Raw genomic sequence first — 18,626 nt, 5'->3', positions numbered from 1 at the left:
TAACAGTGTATTAGATGTGTAGTTAGGTGTGTTTTGTCGTAGATTTTTGCTTTCATGACTCAGTGAGAATTTCGGGTTCTGCGTGGGCTTGCGGTTCTCGGGCTAGTTGATGTTAAGAACCACCGCTCCAACCCTAACCAGCACTGTCGCCAAAGCTAACCCTTACGGAAGCTAAATCTCTTGCCGTATCCCAAGCCCAGACGGCCTAGCACTATAGTTTGCCCAAACCCTTATCCGAGCTATCACTTCAACCCTAATATTACATGTTCGTACCACAGTGCCATTTCCTCACACACAACCAGAAACGAGGTCGAACGAGCGGACAGAAAGTAAACTATTGAAGCGGTACTTGACCACCGACGTATTGCCCATTATTTTACTCCGGACAAGCGATGTTTACATTCAATAAATAGTTTTGAAGAAAATGTTCGACATATATTATCGCTTGGCCCTTTCGCGCCCTAAATGCGATCATTCCGTTCCATTACCCCACCCATAACGAATAATGCAACATGGCACGATGGCATTAGGTTGCTTGAATACTATACACAGTTCGCATATACATTATGTCAGAGAAGGCATGCGGTCAGTGAACGTAATATATCTTTTAGTGTTTGATTTTCTACATTCAAGATCAGTTTTGTATCAGACGATACGTTAATGGACATTGGACTTCGATTGGAAATTGTGGGGTAAGCATTATAAATACTCAATACTTACCGGTACTACAAAGTAACAAATATACCGTTACTTTACCCTTTTTACCTCCGATTTTGCGCTATCGTAGGCCTATACATACGTGGGTGGGACTTGAAAGTCTTTAGTGATTATACGTATGGTCATTAGTCACCATGGTCAAGTGGTCATTGATCAATGTCTGCTGTGCGATATCACCTGTAATGCTTCTTGTTACGCTAATGTCCCCCCGACAGACTTTAAAATTAACCATTTTAGCGTTACTGATGATATTCGTAGTCATAGAGCTGAAGAATGGTGAGGTATTTCGGTAATGATGGGCCGCTAGGTATACAAAGTGTCATAGCACACTCAGTGAGATGTAATGGAATCATACAGGACCGATTCCTACCCTCAACATATTGCGAAATGACATTCGTGTCTTTTCATATCCGTTGCACCCTAACGATGTTTTGAAATGAAGTTTCATAAACTAACGGCACAAATGCAAAGGGTATTCATCGTCTCCTTTCCAGACCGCAGCATCGAAGGAAGAAATGACGACCAGTTTCAAGAAGACGGTTGAGGATCAGCGTACAAGTGAAGGTATATACTTATACGGTGAACTATATATTGGAACTTATTGATTGAAAATTACCGATTTTTTCGTTCGCATACGAGCTGTCGCAAAAATAAGTTGATTGCTGGTTGGAACTTTCTAATGACAGCATGAGACTGTGTTCTGTGAACTGTCACGAGTTTGACTATCTCTGTGTTCCGGATGGAATTTCATCAAGTTGTACAAACGTCATCGACTTTGACTGACTTGCTCATTGTCTAACGGTGTGGTTAGGCCTGTAATCTGCATGTATGATCGTATTGCATTGTATTGTAGTACAGATATTTCGTCAAAGGCGCTATATATACCCTATATTTTCAATTGTCAATGTCAATCCAATTTGACGTCACAATTAAATATTCGTGACGTCATAGCTTTAAAAAAACAAAAATAAAACAATAAAAAACATGTTTTGAACAAGGGCCTTGTTTTAAATATGTTTGTTTTAAATTGATATTTGTTGTAAATGCAACCCTACGGATACGGTAATTTCAAGGCCGCCTATGAGTTGAAAAAATCTCGCAGTTTGGTCAGGATTCATAAACGAATACTCTCTCTCTCTCTCTCTCTCTCTCTCTCTCTCTCTCTCTCTCTCAGTAAATAAATTCTGTGTTTGGAGCTAGGTGCTGTACAGTTCTTGCGTTTCCCGCTAACACTAATTTGTATGATTCCGTTGTTGTCTGCATTTTCGGGCACAGCTATCTGCCAAGAAGGTTGGCTGCAGTACAACTCCAGATGCTATCACTTCTATACTGGAACGCCGAGATCGTGGTTTGACGCGCAATCTCATTGCGCAACCATGGATTCTAATCTAGTGACAATAGATGATGCCGAGGAAGATGTGAGTATGTGTAACATTTTAAGAATGGATCACATGCATCAAGTTTCCGGCTTCTCGGAAGGCTCGTGAAATTTTGAGAGCTTAGCTGTATAGTTTAGCGTTTGGATGTATATGTCCTCCAGGTGTGCGCTGACCGCGCCGCCCTGGAATCGAATCAGATGTGAGCTGTCTTCATGACGCTATAACAAAGGATTCTGTAATTAATGGATTGCAACTGATATTTCAGAATGATACCGATATCGTTGCGCAAATCACCAAGGCCTACAGCGCCTTATATCGTAGGCCTACTTTCGTGTGGACATGAATAAAGAAAGATTATTAGGATTTTACCATTAAAACTACAGAAATAGTCACAGAATACTTATACCTGCCAGTGGCGTATATGCTGCTGCCCCTGGCTTTCGTTGTAAATGCCGCCCAAATTCTGAAATAGTTTCAATCTTTTCAATTATATTTACTGGAAATCTTGTTGATGTTGACTAAAAAAAATTCGCATTACCCACCATTTTCAGTACGCTTGTAGCGTTAACTAAAGATAAAGGGTCATCCCCTCACAATTTGCCATCCCCTTGCAGCCTGCCGCCCCTGGCGCAGAGCCAGAACCGCCAAGTGGCTGCTACGCCCCTGATACCTGGACTAAGACGCAACCGGTGAAGCGATTAACGGGGGATTTGGTGTCCGATCTAGAATATAAAGTAATATCAGAAGGTCTCTAGGTGATATCAGATGCTGCGATGACACAACTGTGTCCATTGAAACATTCTTGCCATGGCTTGTTGTTGAAGCTTACAGTGATGTAATTTTTCAATATGCCGTAGCCGTAACTGCAATGAAAGCGCATAAAGTAGGCTATGTTTAGTTACGTTATCGACGCCTAAGCAAAGATGGTGGCCAGGGGCTGTGTTGTCACCACAGTGCTGAATCGTCGATCCTGTGCCGTCCTAATGAGGGAAATTACAACGAAATTCACAAATTATTCCTATATGCCCTGGGTGTATTATTTTCAGTCTCATCTGCGATCACATCATCCGTCCGAAGCTTTCTGGATTGGATTAAATGATCTCAAGATTGAAAACAAGTTCGAATGGATTGATGGAAGTCCGCCGCATTACACGTTAGTCCAAATTGCATCATATTTATCCTCATTTGATCTCGTGTTTCTCGTTTGGGGATAGAGGGATTATACGCTGCTGTATAATATGTTGTAATATACAAATTATCGAAAAAGTCGCCTCATGACGCGTGATCAAATCAACCTAAATCATACATAGTAGCAAAAATTGATTGGATACTACCATACTACGTATGATAATCATAAGAATCTGAATATAATAATCAGAATCTGGAACCAGTTCTCATGGGCATTGCATTACCAGGTTCGGAGTCAGAAGTCAATTTGGCGTTTATAGTTTTGACTCTTATAGTCAAGTCGAGTCATTTTCAATTCACCCCGAGTCAGGTCCGAGTATAAGTCAGGTAGCAACGGGTCGAGTCCGACTCATAGTGTTAAGCCTCACGTCCGAGTTCAAGTCATAGTGCTCACTGTTCAGTATCGAGTTCAAGTCAGGTTCAACTCACTTCTGTGAAACTCTTGGATGATATTGAAGGCCTCACATTTATAATATAATCATTTTTCTCACTAAAAACTTGTTTATTCAAACATATAATAGACAATTTCTGGACCTATTTTTCAATTATCGATCCTGATATAATAGACTTGAATAAGTCATGTAGAATGTATTGAGTCATATGACTTGGTCGAATCATGAGAAATCACTCGAGTCAGTATAACCCTGAACATCGGTTCTTATATCACTAACCGGAGCATAACATATTGCCACGTATAGACAATATATTGTCAATGTGCAGCAACAGGGTATGTCTCAAGCAATATAATGCGAACAAAAGTGCTGCCAGCCAACAATTGTTGCTGTTGAAAGATCTTTCTTTATTCTTGCAAAGCCACTTCTTAAGGATAGACCGTTCCTACCAAAAATGTGGCATAGTATCTCTCGCTTTGCGATGAGGGGCACACGAAAAGTCTTCGAGTTAATAAATTCTTTACTGCAATGAATGCTTTTGTGAAAGCGACAATCGAATTATACTTTTTGTACAGTAATGCGTAGTTAACTACTTGAGGTATTCATGCATCAAATTTTGGTCACACAAATTTTTTCGATGTCACAAAATGTCGAAATTATCAATTTTTAGTTCAATGTGTTACGTTTTTCGGTCAAATAATAATCGTCCCAGTAATCGCACTTATCTGAGTATTAAGATTTCATTTGATATTATTCAGGGCTGGACAGTGGGGCAACCTCGCATCGGCTATTCAGTAGCGATGCCTTCGAAAAGGCATGCCCCTTCTATATGTATTCATCGAAATTGTCTCTTTCTAAAACTCGATGGTATATACGCCACGAAGGTAGAGGTTTGAATTGGTAGCCTACGTATTTGACAATAGATAGAGGTTTGAAGTAATTAAATTTATAATTTATCATAAAGGAATTTTGTGAATGCTATCCACTCATTTTTTAACAAGTTGGCCTAACTGTTAATACTTCAATAGTGAAGGCTACCTCAATCTGCTCCGTGAGGGGTAATTTGTTCCCCTAGTTTTGTGTGTATTTACCAGTGGTACTGTGTCATTAGTAGGGATGGTGCGAACCCCTGAAAGGTTCAGGTTCGTGTGAACGCGAACCTTTTTGTTATAGGTTCTGTGTGAACGCGAACGCGAACCTATGACGTCACTTGACGTCATATTGCTAGTTCTAACCCTACATTTCAGTGAAATGATATATTAATGTAGGCCTACATGTACACGATACCTAGCGATGACTCAGGCCACATTATCCCACAATGCTGAAGTACATGCTCAGTTTTTAAACGTCACCGTATGTATCAACCGGAGCAATCAAATGCTCTAATAACTCCATAAAATCAATATCTTCTGTCACTTTGACAACAATTTCGTCGAGGACTTGCAAGGGGATATAAGCTTACGACTTAATGGTCTATAGGCCAGACCGGACAATACCGATATTACCCCATAAACAAGTTATACAATAGCCAACTCCCCAATTGTACGAGTCTGGTTTTTATAATACAGTAGGCTAGCCATATCAAATCAAGATGGATCTCGTAACCATGCTAGATCTTTTACATTAGACAGCTATCTATTCTTTATATCAATTTCATTGATTTGTTGAATAAGCATCATTCGCTGACTACCTACATGCAGTGTATTTCGTTCTTTATGTTGCGTGATTGCGGGCCAAGCTCACAACAGTGAGACAATAAATATTCACCAACGGGAAGCTGAATATTTCGAGCAAACTTTTGTAACAAAGCAAGTAAAATTTTTGAGATTGGCAAGGTCCATGCACTTTTAGTGTTGATTTTTTGTATGCTGTCTGCGCCATGCATAGAGTGGTACAATGTTGAAATGCAAAGAAGTTCGACCTAAGATGCTGTAATGACGTGAAAAAATGTAATAAATGAAAAAGCTTCACAATGCAGAACCTACCAAGGTTCGTTTGTGAACGTGAACCTCTAAATGTCTGAGGTTCATACACAGAACGCGAACGTGAACCTCACGTTCACATCATCCCTAGTAGTTATGATAGTATAATTTAGGTTTAGTGAGTTTTCAACGGAATTATCTAAGCTTTCGGATTATCGGTATGTCCGTGATCCAACGCTGCATATACTTCAATATTTGATAGCCCGTTCGACGATATTGTGACATTTTAGAAGGCAAATAGCGAATAAATATGAAATCCTTACCGTGCTCGTGATATTTAAGGAACTGGGGTGACGGTCAACCGAATGGTAAAGACAATGAAAATTGCTGTGTCATAGGGAAGGACGGCAAATGGCACGATTATGACTGTGGCTACTTCAAATTTGCGTATATTTGCGAGAGAATGCGTAATATGGGGTGATTTGTGAGCAAAGTTTTGCAATTCCGTAAGTATCCTGGGTTTATGTGATTCGTAGATTCTAAGAACGTATTTCATACAGCAAATTCGGTTTCTAGCATCGCTGTACAACAGATGTAGTAATACTATAAGAAATTATCTAAAGACAGTCTTTCTGTACGAGAGCTGGTCAGTAACAATAACACTCTTTGTATAAAGTAAGTAGAATCCTAATTCATTTTACACAGAATTTGTATCAAGTTGAAGAAATTTAATATCGAAATACCAATTGCCTCTCGGTTATAATAAAGATGCATCCCAGAATTTGTGAGATACAATCTCCGGTTATTGACTAAATTTTGTGATCCCTGGTTCAGGTCTAAGACTACTTGATAGTTGATATTCTTTGAAACTTGTTTCTTTCTTCTTCCTTTTGAAATAGTTTTAGCATGCGCCGGACATTGACACATTCGTTGACCCTACGTTGTTCCTTCTATAGTTGAATTTGGCACAAAAATCAATTTGAAACAAACATGATTAAAACATTGCCCTTGTTTAAAACATGTTTTTTATTGTTATGTATTAGTCATGACGTCACGAATCTTTAATTGTGACGTCACGGTGTAATGACATTGACAATTGAAAATATAGGGTATATATGGCTCCTTTGTCGAAAAAGGCTTCCGATCCTTGTCTTAAGTACCAAAAAATATCTTTGACCAGGTCCAATACATCGTAATGCAGCATTTCTACGGTCGGCGTTTTTCATCATCAGAACATCCAGTTCGTACCTACGATCTATAACTACGTGCGATAACTGTTGCGCAATCGACGATTTCAAGGGGTTATAACCATTTCATATCGTATACTTCGACTATATCGCGCGCGAATCGTCCGTACGCTCATACTACATATGATTTCTGGAAAGTATTTACACAATTATGGCATAATTGTACAACTTTTACAGAAAAAAAAATCTTCTTTTTACAATGGCATTTTTTTAAAACACTGTTCAAACAGAGTGCTTTAAAACAGCATTTCGTTTAAATGCAATCAGTCCCAGCGCTTGAACAGCACTTCTTCGACCCCTCCAAAACATAATTCAATCACAGAACTTTCTCATCTAGCAAACTTTAGGTTAATGTTTTTCAATTTGCATCTTCTTTCGAAGCATTCCAGTTTTGAAATAAATTTTGCAAGTCAGCGAAACTTCGAAAAAATTATAAATATTATGCGATCTCAGCGACCTTGATATTCACGAAACTGTATGCAACAGTATACGCAATGTACACATGCAGAGCAATGGCTTCGCGGTGAAGTGTAGCCGGGCAGTAGGCTATGACACAAACTTGTGGTGACCCGATCCTTTTGGTGGAAACAATAAGCTGAGAATAGATTTTATATGTTTATATGTTTTTGCGAGTGAATGTAAAGTTCTTCTGTTGGTTCCATCAAAATATAAGCTAAGCCTGGGTTCATTGCATAAAACGGATTCACCAGACTTTGTATCCAGTAATAACAATTAAAACGATTGATTTGCTTTTCAGATATATTGGCAGCATTTCATCCTATTGATATACTTTAACGGCAGTCGCACAATAGATTTAGCTCAATCTGGTGAAGCTCTGAAAACGACATGAGATACATAATTACATATCATATCACAACGACGTCATTCGGAAGCAACACATTTCCATATTAACCAATATATAGCGACAGTGCGACAGTTCCGCCAATAAATGTCGCTTTGTATCGTTTTCGCTACCTTATTGTGCTGTCATTGTACTGACGAATTCCAGTTCTCATTTATCTGGTATACCTCATATAATTTTTATGTTGAGGGAATATAGTTAACTGTGATGCCGCTGCTTTACGGTGAATTTAATATTCAGGGTAAGTGGATATAATTAGGGCGATCTCTCTATTGGTGACCAACTGAACGAGTTGATGTTGACTACCGTTTCGTCCATCGATGTAAAAATCGCAGATGCATTCCGACATTGTGCTAACATTAAATGCACGACCTTATCCCTGCCAAACACAATCGATAAGCGAAATGGATGAATTCACATTTCGCAAACTTTCACTATTTTTGGTTCTACTTACAGGTTACGGCTGCGAGTCAGCGTTTTCAAACGTGAACTTTATGAAGAATAGATTTCGCATCTGTATCAACATGACCAGTCCCGCCTTCACCGCTGCCTTCGACTTGCCTTGCTACTTAGAACCAAGATTCAAAGAACTTGTTGCCTTTGCTAATGCCGCCTTACCGGATTTTGTATCTGGTATACCGTGTGACATTTGGAAATAGTCTATTTTTGTAACTGAACCTTTTCTAAAAAATAGTCGAGTAGTACTGTGTTAGATCAGTGGCTCTCAACTTTTGTGACCTTGCGGCACCATCTGAGAGGGGAAAATAGTTCGTGCAGGGATTCGCCCGACTATAGCATAACATTCCACCGGGGTTTAATATGATAATTCTGCGGCAAATTCGGCTCTTTTTAACCGAGAGTTTCTATCTCGGTTATGAACTATTAAGATTTACCAGTAGCACTGGGAATTGGGTTTTTATAATTAATTTTTTTTTTCAACTTCAATTCATCTTATCTAATTACGCGTATTCGCATAGCCTCGCTTTTGCTACAATTTCTCATAATGGTTATTTGATTTTAATCACATATTTGCATTACTTAAAACTCAGCCTTATGCTGGAATTTGTGAATACGGAATTAATTTCCCATTTTTTTTAACATTGACTTATTATTACTTTCTTTATAGTAGGTCTTTTACATATCCGCTTACTTCTAATTACCCATACTTAAATAAGGCCTCTTCAACACGGTAACAAATTGTCATTTTTCATCGTAATTTACGTCCTTAATACCTACCTGCGATAATGTCATCTTAACATACTCAGATTTTACAACCTAGTTACATGCGATTAACGATACATTTATTTTACCCGCAATGCCATTTGGACTCAATATTATCTAAACATCCCGTGATATATTTTGGCCACGGACATTTCCCGTTTCATATATGCTACTCCGACCTAGGAAATCAAGAATGGCTTCGGCTTGTGTTGCGATCCAAATGTACGTATTTCGACCCGGGGGTATCCGAGTCTTTTCTAAGCGTCGGCCACGGGATTGCATATCTGGTCCTGGATTACCGCCCTGATCAAGCGGTTGGACAGAGTCAGTGTTGTAATTAGACTCGTGGTCTCCGGCGCTCAGACTCGCGATATTTACGAAATCTGATGCTGACGTTCGCACCACAATCTGAGTCATTTCTTTGATCAACTAGGAAGTCCGTACTTACAAAAGCGTTACAGCCCATGTATATGATATATATACTTTTAATGTGAAGCACGAGTCTTACCTACGCATTTGTGCATTTCCTGTCGCGACGTGTTCAACGGCACACGTCAATTTATTTCCGGAAACCTTTTTATATCTGGATAGCATATGGCGCGCAGATTCAGCGATATGTCTGGATTTGTGGTATACCATGCGGTGTACATATCGCTAGGGACTTTTCTTGACATGACTGCGTGTTCGCAGCACTAAATTCGTACATGCCATTAGGCTACCTAACAATACACACATTTGTCATGACTTCGGCTATTGTTACTACATTCTCTTTACAATTTTTACACTCTACTTTCACGACTTACTTCGTTATATAATTAAATGACGAATTCCCCGCGTTACGCTACAATTGCATTCATCTTTCCATGTTAATATTTCTTTACTATACTTTTGAGCTGTCAACACACCGGAACAACCAGACATAATTTCCATTCACTTCGAGATTCCGTAAATTTTTATTAATTTCTACTTGAAAGCTCAAATTACTAGGGATGGTGTGAACGTGAGGTTCACGTTCGCGTTCTGTGTGTGAACCTCGGAAATTTAGAGGTTCGCGTTCACAACAGAACCTTGATAGGTTCTACACTGTGAACCTTTTTCATATTACAATTTTCACCTCATTAGAACATCTTTGGTTCATATTTATTGCATTTCAACTGCGGGCCACTCTATGCATGGCGCTGGCAGCATTAAAAATCAACACTAAAAGAGCACACACCTTGACAATCTCAAATGTTTTACTTGCTTTGTTACAAACGTTTGCTCGAAATATCCAGGTTTCCGTTTCTGAATATTTAGTGACTTCGAGTTGACCCGCAATCAAAAACATCACGAGCAAAATACGTAGCCAGCGAATGATGCTTATTCAACCAATCAATAAAATTGATATCGTTTTCTGATGAAAAAAATCCAGCAGGCGGACGGGGTCAATCTTGACTTCGTATCTTTACTGCATCATTAAAACCAAATCCGTGCGATTGAGGTGTTGGCCACTGCTGTATAGTATATAACTTGTTAATGGGGTAATATTTGTAGCAAGTATAGAAACCTGTTTTACACTCAGCTCGATATCAATGTAGCGATACTCAGACGCCGAATACATTGTCCGGTCTGGTCTCGACCGTTAAAACGTAAGTTTATGTTCCCTGGTAAGTCCTCGTCGAAATTGTTGTCGAAACGACGGAAAATATTGATTTTATGGAAGTATTATATCCTTTAATTGCCTCAGTTGATACATTTAGGGCGGAGATAATAAAGTTGGATTAGCAATAAAGTCGATTAGCGCGTTCGTCAGGATTTATCAACCCAGGATTAAGGAAACCGGTTGATCGCGGCGCATAAAGTTAGTGTTAATCTCATGATTTAACAAACTGGAACAACTATAGATTTGTAGTTACCTATAGAAACTGCGTACCATTCCTACGTCTAATTATTCCCGATAATGACCGTGACGATTGGCTCATAGGTTATGGCTTCACTAAACAATCAACGAATTATGTAGGCCTACCCGCCATTGCAAAGCTATATCCGTTTCTTAGCTGTGCCGGACGAATTGGACACGACTTTCATTTCGCGATGATCATAATTCTACCTATTACAGTGGCAGTATCGTCGCTAGCAGGCTGCTGTTTCATTACGGAGATTGTGGGATCTCTAGTTTCATTCACCAACTAGCAGCCTATATATAACGCATTTTCGTATTATGATGCAACATATAACGCCACTTGATTGAAATCTCGGGACACCGCGACTAACCATCGCGCATAACCCTCTTCGCGTAACCCTCACGCGTCGCGATTAACAGTATTTAATCACACGATTAGCATTCTCACGGATCAGCTAACTTTATTATCTCCGCCCTCAGCGACGTTTAAAATACCAATATGTACTTCGGCATTGTGTCATTATGTGACCCGAGTCGTCGCTAGGTATCGTGTACATTAATATAGGCCAGGGGTTCTCAACTTTCCTTGTATAACGGGCCGCATTTTAACAGCAGAAGACGCTGCGGGCCGCAGAAGTATGTTACCTTGCATTCATGGGCTACTATTAAATTTAGGCTATTGTAGCCGATTTACCAGTCGTATACCGGTATTTAGTACATTTCTATACATTATAAAGTAATAACGAACAGCGTTCGTAAGTTTGCAGCTGCTGCTTGTGAGAATATGTATCTTCTAGCGGCGCATGTGAATCCCTTCATGGAGCGTGCATTACATTCGTTGTCAAGTCGGTATATGCAACTTCAAATCCTTCCACCAGAAAGCCGAACTCTTTGTTCCAATGCGTGGGCGAGCAAGTATAAAATTAGTATAGCTTTTGCGTTACAGAGACCATTATCACATTGAGCTCTGAGTGATATGAGAAGAAATCTGGTGTTTGGGGGCATTTCTGAGCAAAACAATCAATATTTCTCCTTTCCGTTCATGCCTAGGGCACTGTACCAATAGTTACAGAAGTCAGCTTTGTCAAGTTGATATTTTTCGCTGGTCCCCTCCCCACGTTTGCCCAGCCAGTATTTCTCTGCATATATGTCTACTCTGATGAAATTCAACCAGATAATTAGTTATACAATGTCGGTGGATTCATCCAAGGCTGCGTAAAAGTAGTCTACGCGGCAACGTGTTTCAGAACAGGCGATAAAAGATTGACTGATATTGATGTTACTCGTCTGGTCAGGATTGAATCAGACGATTGCATCTTCGAAATTTGTCTGGTGATGTTGTCCTTGCTGCTAAGTTCCGGAAACCGCAAATATTCGCAAAGTATGTTAAATTTTATTGAAATCACACCTTCTATGTCAGATTTCTTGGGTTTAGCGATATTCGAAGCAATTTTAAACGATGCGTCTGTAACGTCGTCGGCAATCTCAACAACCGTTCGCAGTGAGTCAAACACTCTTTAAAAGTGTAGGCCTACTAAGAAGCGGGATTCTCTTGAACCAGAGTCCAGCCGAATAATGATTCAAAACAATAACAATCTGAAGTCGAGTATATATCAAGAAACGAGAGCACATTGAAGCAGTGGTTCTCAAACATTTTTAGTCACGCCCCCCCCCCCCCCCCCTTTGTAGAGGGAAAAATTTCGTGCCCCCTTATCGTCATATAACAAAATGCAACCAGAATGCTAGCAATACAAACGGCTAGTTTAATGGCATGGAAGGTTATAGCCGTTGATCAGAGAATTCTCAAATATGAAATTCGAACTATACACAGAGAAATAACAGTGAATTAGGGATAAATTGCGCGCAGCGCGAAATTTTTTTCAGCTGACCGCACCTTCGCGCCCCCTCCAGATGCTTCACGCACCAAAGAGGGCGCGTGCCCCCAGTTTGAGAACCACTGTCTTCAAGAATGAGTAATCAAACGAAACAGAGACGGTGCGATAAAAGAGCTAAGTATCTAAATTAATTTGTAACAATACCGTGTCATTAGTAATTGCGTTTATAATGAAAGATGTCGCGGGCCACAAAATATACGTCTGCGGGCCGCGGGTTGAGAACCCTTGATATAGGCTATCACTTCATTGAAAGATAGGGTTGGAATTTGCAATATGACGTCACGTGACGTCATGAGGTTCACGTTCGTGTTCACAGAGAACCTTTCAAAAAGGTTCGCGTTCACACGAACCTGAACCTTTCAGAGGTTCACACCATCCCTACAAATTACTCACAAGGCTTGTATAACCGCCTTGCGTCACTCCGTCACGTATGGAATCGATTCAATACTTAGTACTTACGCTTACATTATAACGTATACTCCCTATCGTATCATCCCTATCGGTGCAGATTTTCACCACTTCATATCTGGTTCGCTGACATATAATGTGTCTATTGTGTTTAATTTCTTTTTCAATTTGTCACTAGGCTATACTATTATTGCTATTATTATTTTCCTACTTTGTGAAATAGCCTGTTTGCTGCCGATATTGCTTATGCATTCTAGAATTCGATGTCGTCTGCCAACGGGTCTCGCGAACTGCCGAAATGTTCACTACTACACAACATTCCTCCGCTCTCCGATTCCGGCCTATGTCAACATTTCGGGACATACAAGTTCAACATGGCTTTGGTAACACCACGTATTATACGCATTTTAAAGCCGACTTCAACAGTCGTGAAGAATATTCGCACAACAGGCGATACGCGTTTTAACCTTGGCGGAGTGAACTAATTGGATCTAAATACAATCCTTAATGAGCAATGAGCATTGACTGTTAATTATTCCAGGCAGGTTCGCGGCCCACGGTACATGGCTTAACTGTATATAAATAATTATTCGGTCTTCCGAAAGACTGATGGACTGTTCACTTTTCAAACGCGGCGAATTTCGTAATCCCTATAGACGCGATTATGATTCATGTACTTTTATCTATCTCTCCCATGCGGACTTATTAGCATTTTAAAATTCATTCGTATAGGCTACCCATTAGCGAATGCGTCAATACGACTGTTCTTGCCGAAAATATATACGGCTCGCATAATTTCGGGCCCCGGTCTTTGTGACTATTTCAATGGTCGTTAATCTTAATGGTTCAGGAAATTTCTCACAAATCTCGCCATTTTAAGCGGTTCGACTACCAGACCACCTTTTCAATAATTTTCTCCTTTCAACTCCATTGACTCATAAAAGCAGTCTCTGGTCGCTAGAAAACCCAGACATCAGTTTCCTACTTCCGTTACTTCCTATCTTCTAATACCACGTGTTTCAATTAATTTGAAGAGTAGTTTTGACTTTAATATGCTCCCAAACCATACACTGGATTCCGCTTCTAGGATTTTGCCTTTACAAATAACATACACTCATTTTCGAGCTACCACCAACTCGTTCTAGCGTATGACGCATTCGCCAGACCCAATGTCAATTCCTTTCTGTACATATTTTTTTTCGTTTATTGTTCTTTTAATAACACACAAAACTTGCCTCAGATGTGACCAATTCGCCATTTCGACTATATTTAATCTAGCCTTAACGTGTTATCAATACACTATGCGGTTTCATTGCTATCATTTTGTATAAATAGTGCGGTCATACAATATCGCATTTTAAATTGACGTTATCACCCTTCTACCAATACTTTATTAACTGCATACTTCGGCCTTACCACGTTAACCATACGCTATGTTTTTTTTATGTTGCAATTATTACGTTTCGTAATCGTACCGATCTGCTTTTCATGTAAATGTCATTTTGTACTGTCGCTAATCACGTCCCTTTATTGGAGACGGTGTGGTTCTCTGGCCCCTTCTCTCTCATCTCTGTATATCACGTGATTTATGTCTTTCTTCTCCTACCACGTAACTTACCATTTATCAGCACGTGCATCTCACACAGGGATATCTAGTCTAGTCTAGTCTAGATATCCCTGATCTCACATTACGAACTAGACTCATCTGCGATATCCTACTGTATATTCCATGCATATTCGACCAATATATCTATCTGAGGCAATACTGTCGTTGGATTCACGTTGAAGTTGTCAGATCAAGGACTAACGCAGGGACGTGTGTCTACTACCCTGAGCTAAGTATATCTACCCAGCCACGCATTACGTGGGACTCAGGTTACAACTCTAGCAGGTTATCAGACGACCCACATCTCCCACAACGTCAAAGTGTCAAAGATTTATCTGGGCTCCTCAGCTACGTCGCTGATGTTACAGCGCCTTTACAGAAATTTCAGTCAATGACCAATAGAAGGAAAAAGCAAGGATAAGGTATATGAATGACAGCCGAAAATCAAGATGAACGCTGTTACATCGGGCACTTAATAGTTCACCCTCCTATTTCTTCATTGAATCGCATTGTATCTTGTGTATCGCACTCCTACTCGTATGTTTTGGGCGGATAAAAATAATGGAAACGCCAACGCGCCAATCATACCGATGAGGGCAAACAATTATTTTAGAAGGTGCATGATTTGTTAGATATAATTACGGGTTGATCAGGTGTGAGAAGTCCGAAAACAACTTTTCCATCGATAAAAACATCTAAATTGTTCTGTTCGGCAAACGCGTCAAGCAAGATCATTACTAACTGACTCCGATCATAATAAGAGCGACCACAATCATCTTTCCTATATGTCACGCGTTTTAGAAGGTTTTATATGTATATTGGTATGCCCACGCTGGCTTCACCAACCCTCAAACAAAACTGAAATTCCGAGTTTCAAGACGAGCAGCCGGATTCCTGTCAGATAACTGAAACACGGTTGAGTGAGGAAAGGCAAGCGACGTTTAGCAACTATCGTTAGACAGTATCGGGTATTCAAGGACGTATTCAGCAAGGCAACATACGCAATCCAAATTTTTGTACTCCAATAACTTAATTTGCTTCTGTCGGCTGGAGAGAGAGAGAAAGAGAAATATTTATTGATTCGTCCAACCGTAAAGAAAGAAACATCGGCGCATGAAACAATAACAAGAAACTTGACGGTATAGGACAGGGTGTGATCGATATGACTCTGGCTAGGGTCAACTGGTCTGATCACACCCTGGAATTGACGCAAATTTACTAAACATAGCTTTTTTAGGACAAATTAACGGTGTCATGGGGTTGCCAGTAATAAGCAATGAGCTCTGAGCAAGGTTTCGGTGGTATGTTTCAACGAATTGTTGTAAGGAGCAGGTCGCACCAAGCCTTCACTATCAAACACGCCAATTTGCGCACCAAATAGACATGAATAAGAACAAATTCTAACTTTTCAGTTAGGCTACTTCATAAAGGAAAAAAATTGGAATAAGACTTATAATTTCATCTTTCATATCTTCGCGGCATATGCGCCGGCACATTGAAGCCTAAAGCAACGCATTATATCAAGGAAACTGAATGCGAATTAGTTTATTAGTGCGCAAACATTACAACAAGGTCAAGAATGCGTTCGAATTGACAGTGTGGTCAGCCTGTGTATGATACTGCAAGATAATTTAGCCGCAAATTCCATTTATTTTAACGGTCAACCGTCCTAAAATACAACCAGATTTTTAATTTTTTGCCGTGAAACTGGCCAAGTGATAAGGACATGAATTGATGATGGAATGAATACAACTCCGTCAGGGATATCTAGATCTCCGTAAACAGAGGTGGTCATTACTCATTAGGGATGGTGTGAACCTCTGAAAGGTTCAGGTTCGTGTGAACGCGAACCTTTTTAAAAGGTTCTGTGTGAACGTGAACGTGAACCACATGACGTCACGTTCACACCAGTGGTCATGCAGCTTACGTCGTTTCTACCTACCTCAGTCGGCGGGGGTATACGCGAGAGAATTTTCGAGGGCACGTAAGCAATTTCGTTTTTTTGGGACACTGTGACAACTATCTCAACAGCGATTTTAACGATTATATGACAAGCGAGAAAGAAGTTACCGCTTACCAAGGGCAGTATTAATTAATGTTTAAACCAGAACCAACACCATCTGCTTAATATTAAGGCTACTCCATTAGCGCTGTCGCAATCTTCAGTGTTTTCTTATGTACAATGAAAAGCAGGGTATAGTTAAAAGGGTTCTGTTGTTGTTGCTCGTGGTATTCGTGGTGTTGGTTGACTACAATGGCCCAGAGATGCCACTGGGATATTTCGGAAAAAAAAAACAGATTGGACGCTAAATTAACCCAGAAAAACCCAGATCCTATATTTCACTCAAATTCCTATGCGGAAGCTGAGAAAACTGGAAAATGACAATTATTAATCACAGTCATATTGATATAAAACCAAGTTTTAGCCCTTGCTATTGAAACTAGAACAGTACATAGGCCTGCGATACATTTTGCGCAATTAACAATGCAGATATAAAAAATATATGTTGTTTTCTTTTTGACGCTTTGCTACGAAAGTAATTGGTGCGCGTTGCTCCGAAAACTTGTGTGATAAATAAAATGATTACTTTGCCAGTGGACGTTAAATAAGCTGTTGAAGCAACCAAGATCTTATTTTATTTATTGATACTTGCAGTCAAGTCTTGAATCGACATGAATTGTAAGAAAACGGTTCCGAATTCCAATGAGTTGCCCTATGAACATGACTTTCTGCGAGCTAGAACTTGGTATACAACAAAAGCTCCATCACATCACGGCCTATCATTTTAGTAGTTACCGTTTCTCAAGACTCAGCCGTTACAATATCATAAAATTCCCCGACAATGCAGCAATCTAACCGTCAATCGACAACTGAAGCTCGTGCATTTTTCGACATTATGATCTTACTAATCTAATATAATTGATTTTCGAACATAAAATTAACCTGGCGAACAAGATGTTGAAAAAAAAAACAGATTTCAAGGACAAAAACCCAGAAACCCAGGCGAGGCTCGAAAAACCCAGATCTGGGTGGAAAAAAAACAGGAGTGTCATGTCTGCAATGGCCATCAGCACCAGGCCGCTATTTTATATTATGTTTCTGTAGCTGCCGACATGTAAGCTCGCCCACTACTCGGCACCTTTTACCGGATCAGATGGCGAGGAAGAGCCTCGATCACGGGCTCTCAACTTCCCATGTATAACTGGCCACATTTTAACATGAAAAAGTGCTGCGGGCCGCAGAACATTATTACCATGTGATCGAAGGCTACTATTAAATTCACTGTAATTACCAGTCGTATACGGCTGTTTAATACATGTTTATGCATTCTGAAGCATTAATGTACACTGTGCAGCGTTCGCAAGTTTGCAGTTGCTGTTATTTGTGTGAATATGTTATCTTCCAGTGGCCTAAGTAGGCTAAATCAAGGCGATTTTTCTCATTTTCCACCATCAATAATTATAAAAGACAGCTTTGTCAAGTTGATGTTTTGCGGTGATCCTCGATAAAAGCTGGTCATTGCTGAACAACTGTCCCTCCAGAAGTTTGCCCTGCCAGCATTTAGCCTACTCTGTGAAAATGCACCCATATTATGAGCTATGCAGTATGCCAGTGGTCGGGAACCTTTTTTGCCCGAAGAGCCATATTGGCCCTATTTTTTCCATCTCAACTACCAAAGAGCCATACATGTCAATCAACTGTTACGTCACAATTGGAAATTCGTGACGTAATCGTAGCACTGATTCGAACTCACTACATGGGTTTCCTCGTTTGCGCCACATTTTCTCTATAAAAACTGGTATTTATTGTTCGAAAATAAAGCTCGAAACGAGAGGTAAGACCCAGACGGGGCAAGCCTCCACCAAGGATAACGCAATTCCTTGTATAAGTAGCTTAGAATTTATT

At 39.9% G+C, this 18,626-nt stretch overlaps 1 protein-coding gene across 1 annotated transcript; it reads left to right on the top strand.

The window, feature by feature from the left end:
- Window positions 1-1,046: 1,046 nt before the first annotated feature.
- LOC145439009 (low affinity immunoglobulin epsilon Fc receptor-like) lies at window positions 1,047-9,907 on the top strand. Its single transcript, XM_080316430.1, has 5 exons — window positions 1,047-1,281; window positions 1,993-2,135; window positions 3,143-3,249; window positions 5,941-6,104; window positions 8,164-9,907. Exons 1-4 carry the CDS (start codon window positions 1,233-1,235, stop codon window positions 6,077-6,079), a joined length of 438 nt encoding a protein of 145 aa, XP_080172556.1. The 5' UTR covers window positions 1,047-1,232; the 3' UTR covers window positions 6,080-6,104; window positions 8,164-9,907.
- The last annotated feature ends 8,719 nt before the right edge of the window (window positions 9,908-18,626 follow it).

The sequence above is a fragment of the Botryllus schlosseri genome, chromosome 5 (assembly GCF_051294905.1).
Source record: "Botryllus schlosseri isolate E-star chromosome 5, Bs_hap1, whole genome shotgun sequence".
NCBI lineage: Eukaryota > Metazoa > Chordata > Ascidiacea > Stolidobranchia > Styelidae > Botryllus > Botryllus schlosseri.
Note: the sequence above shows the minus strand (reverse complement) of the source record. Positions and strands in the feature narration are given on the sequence as shown.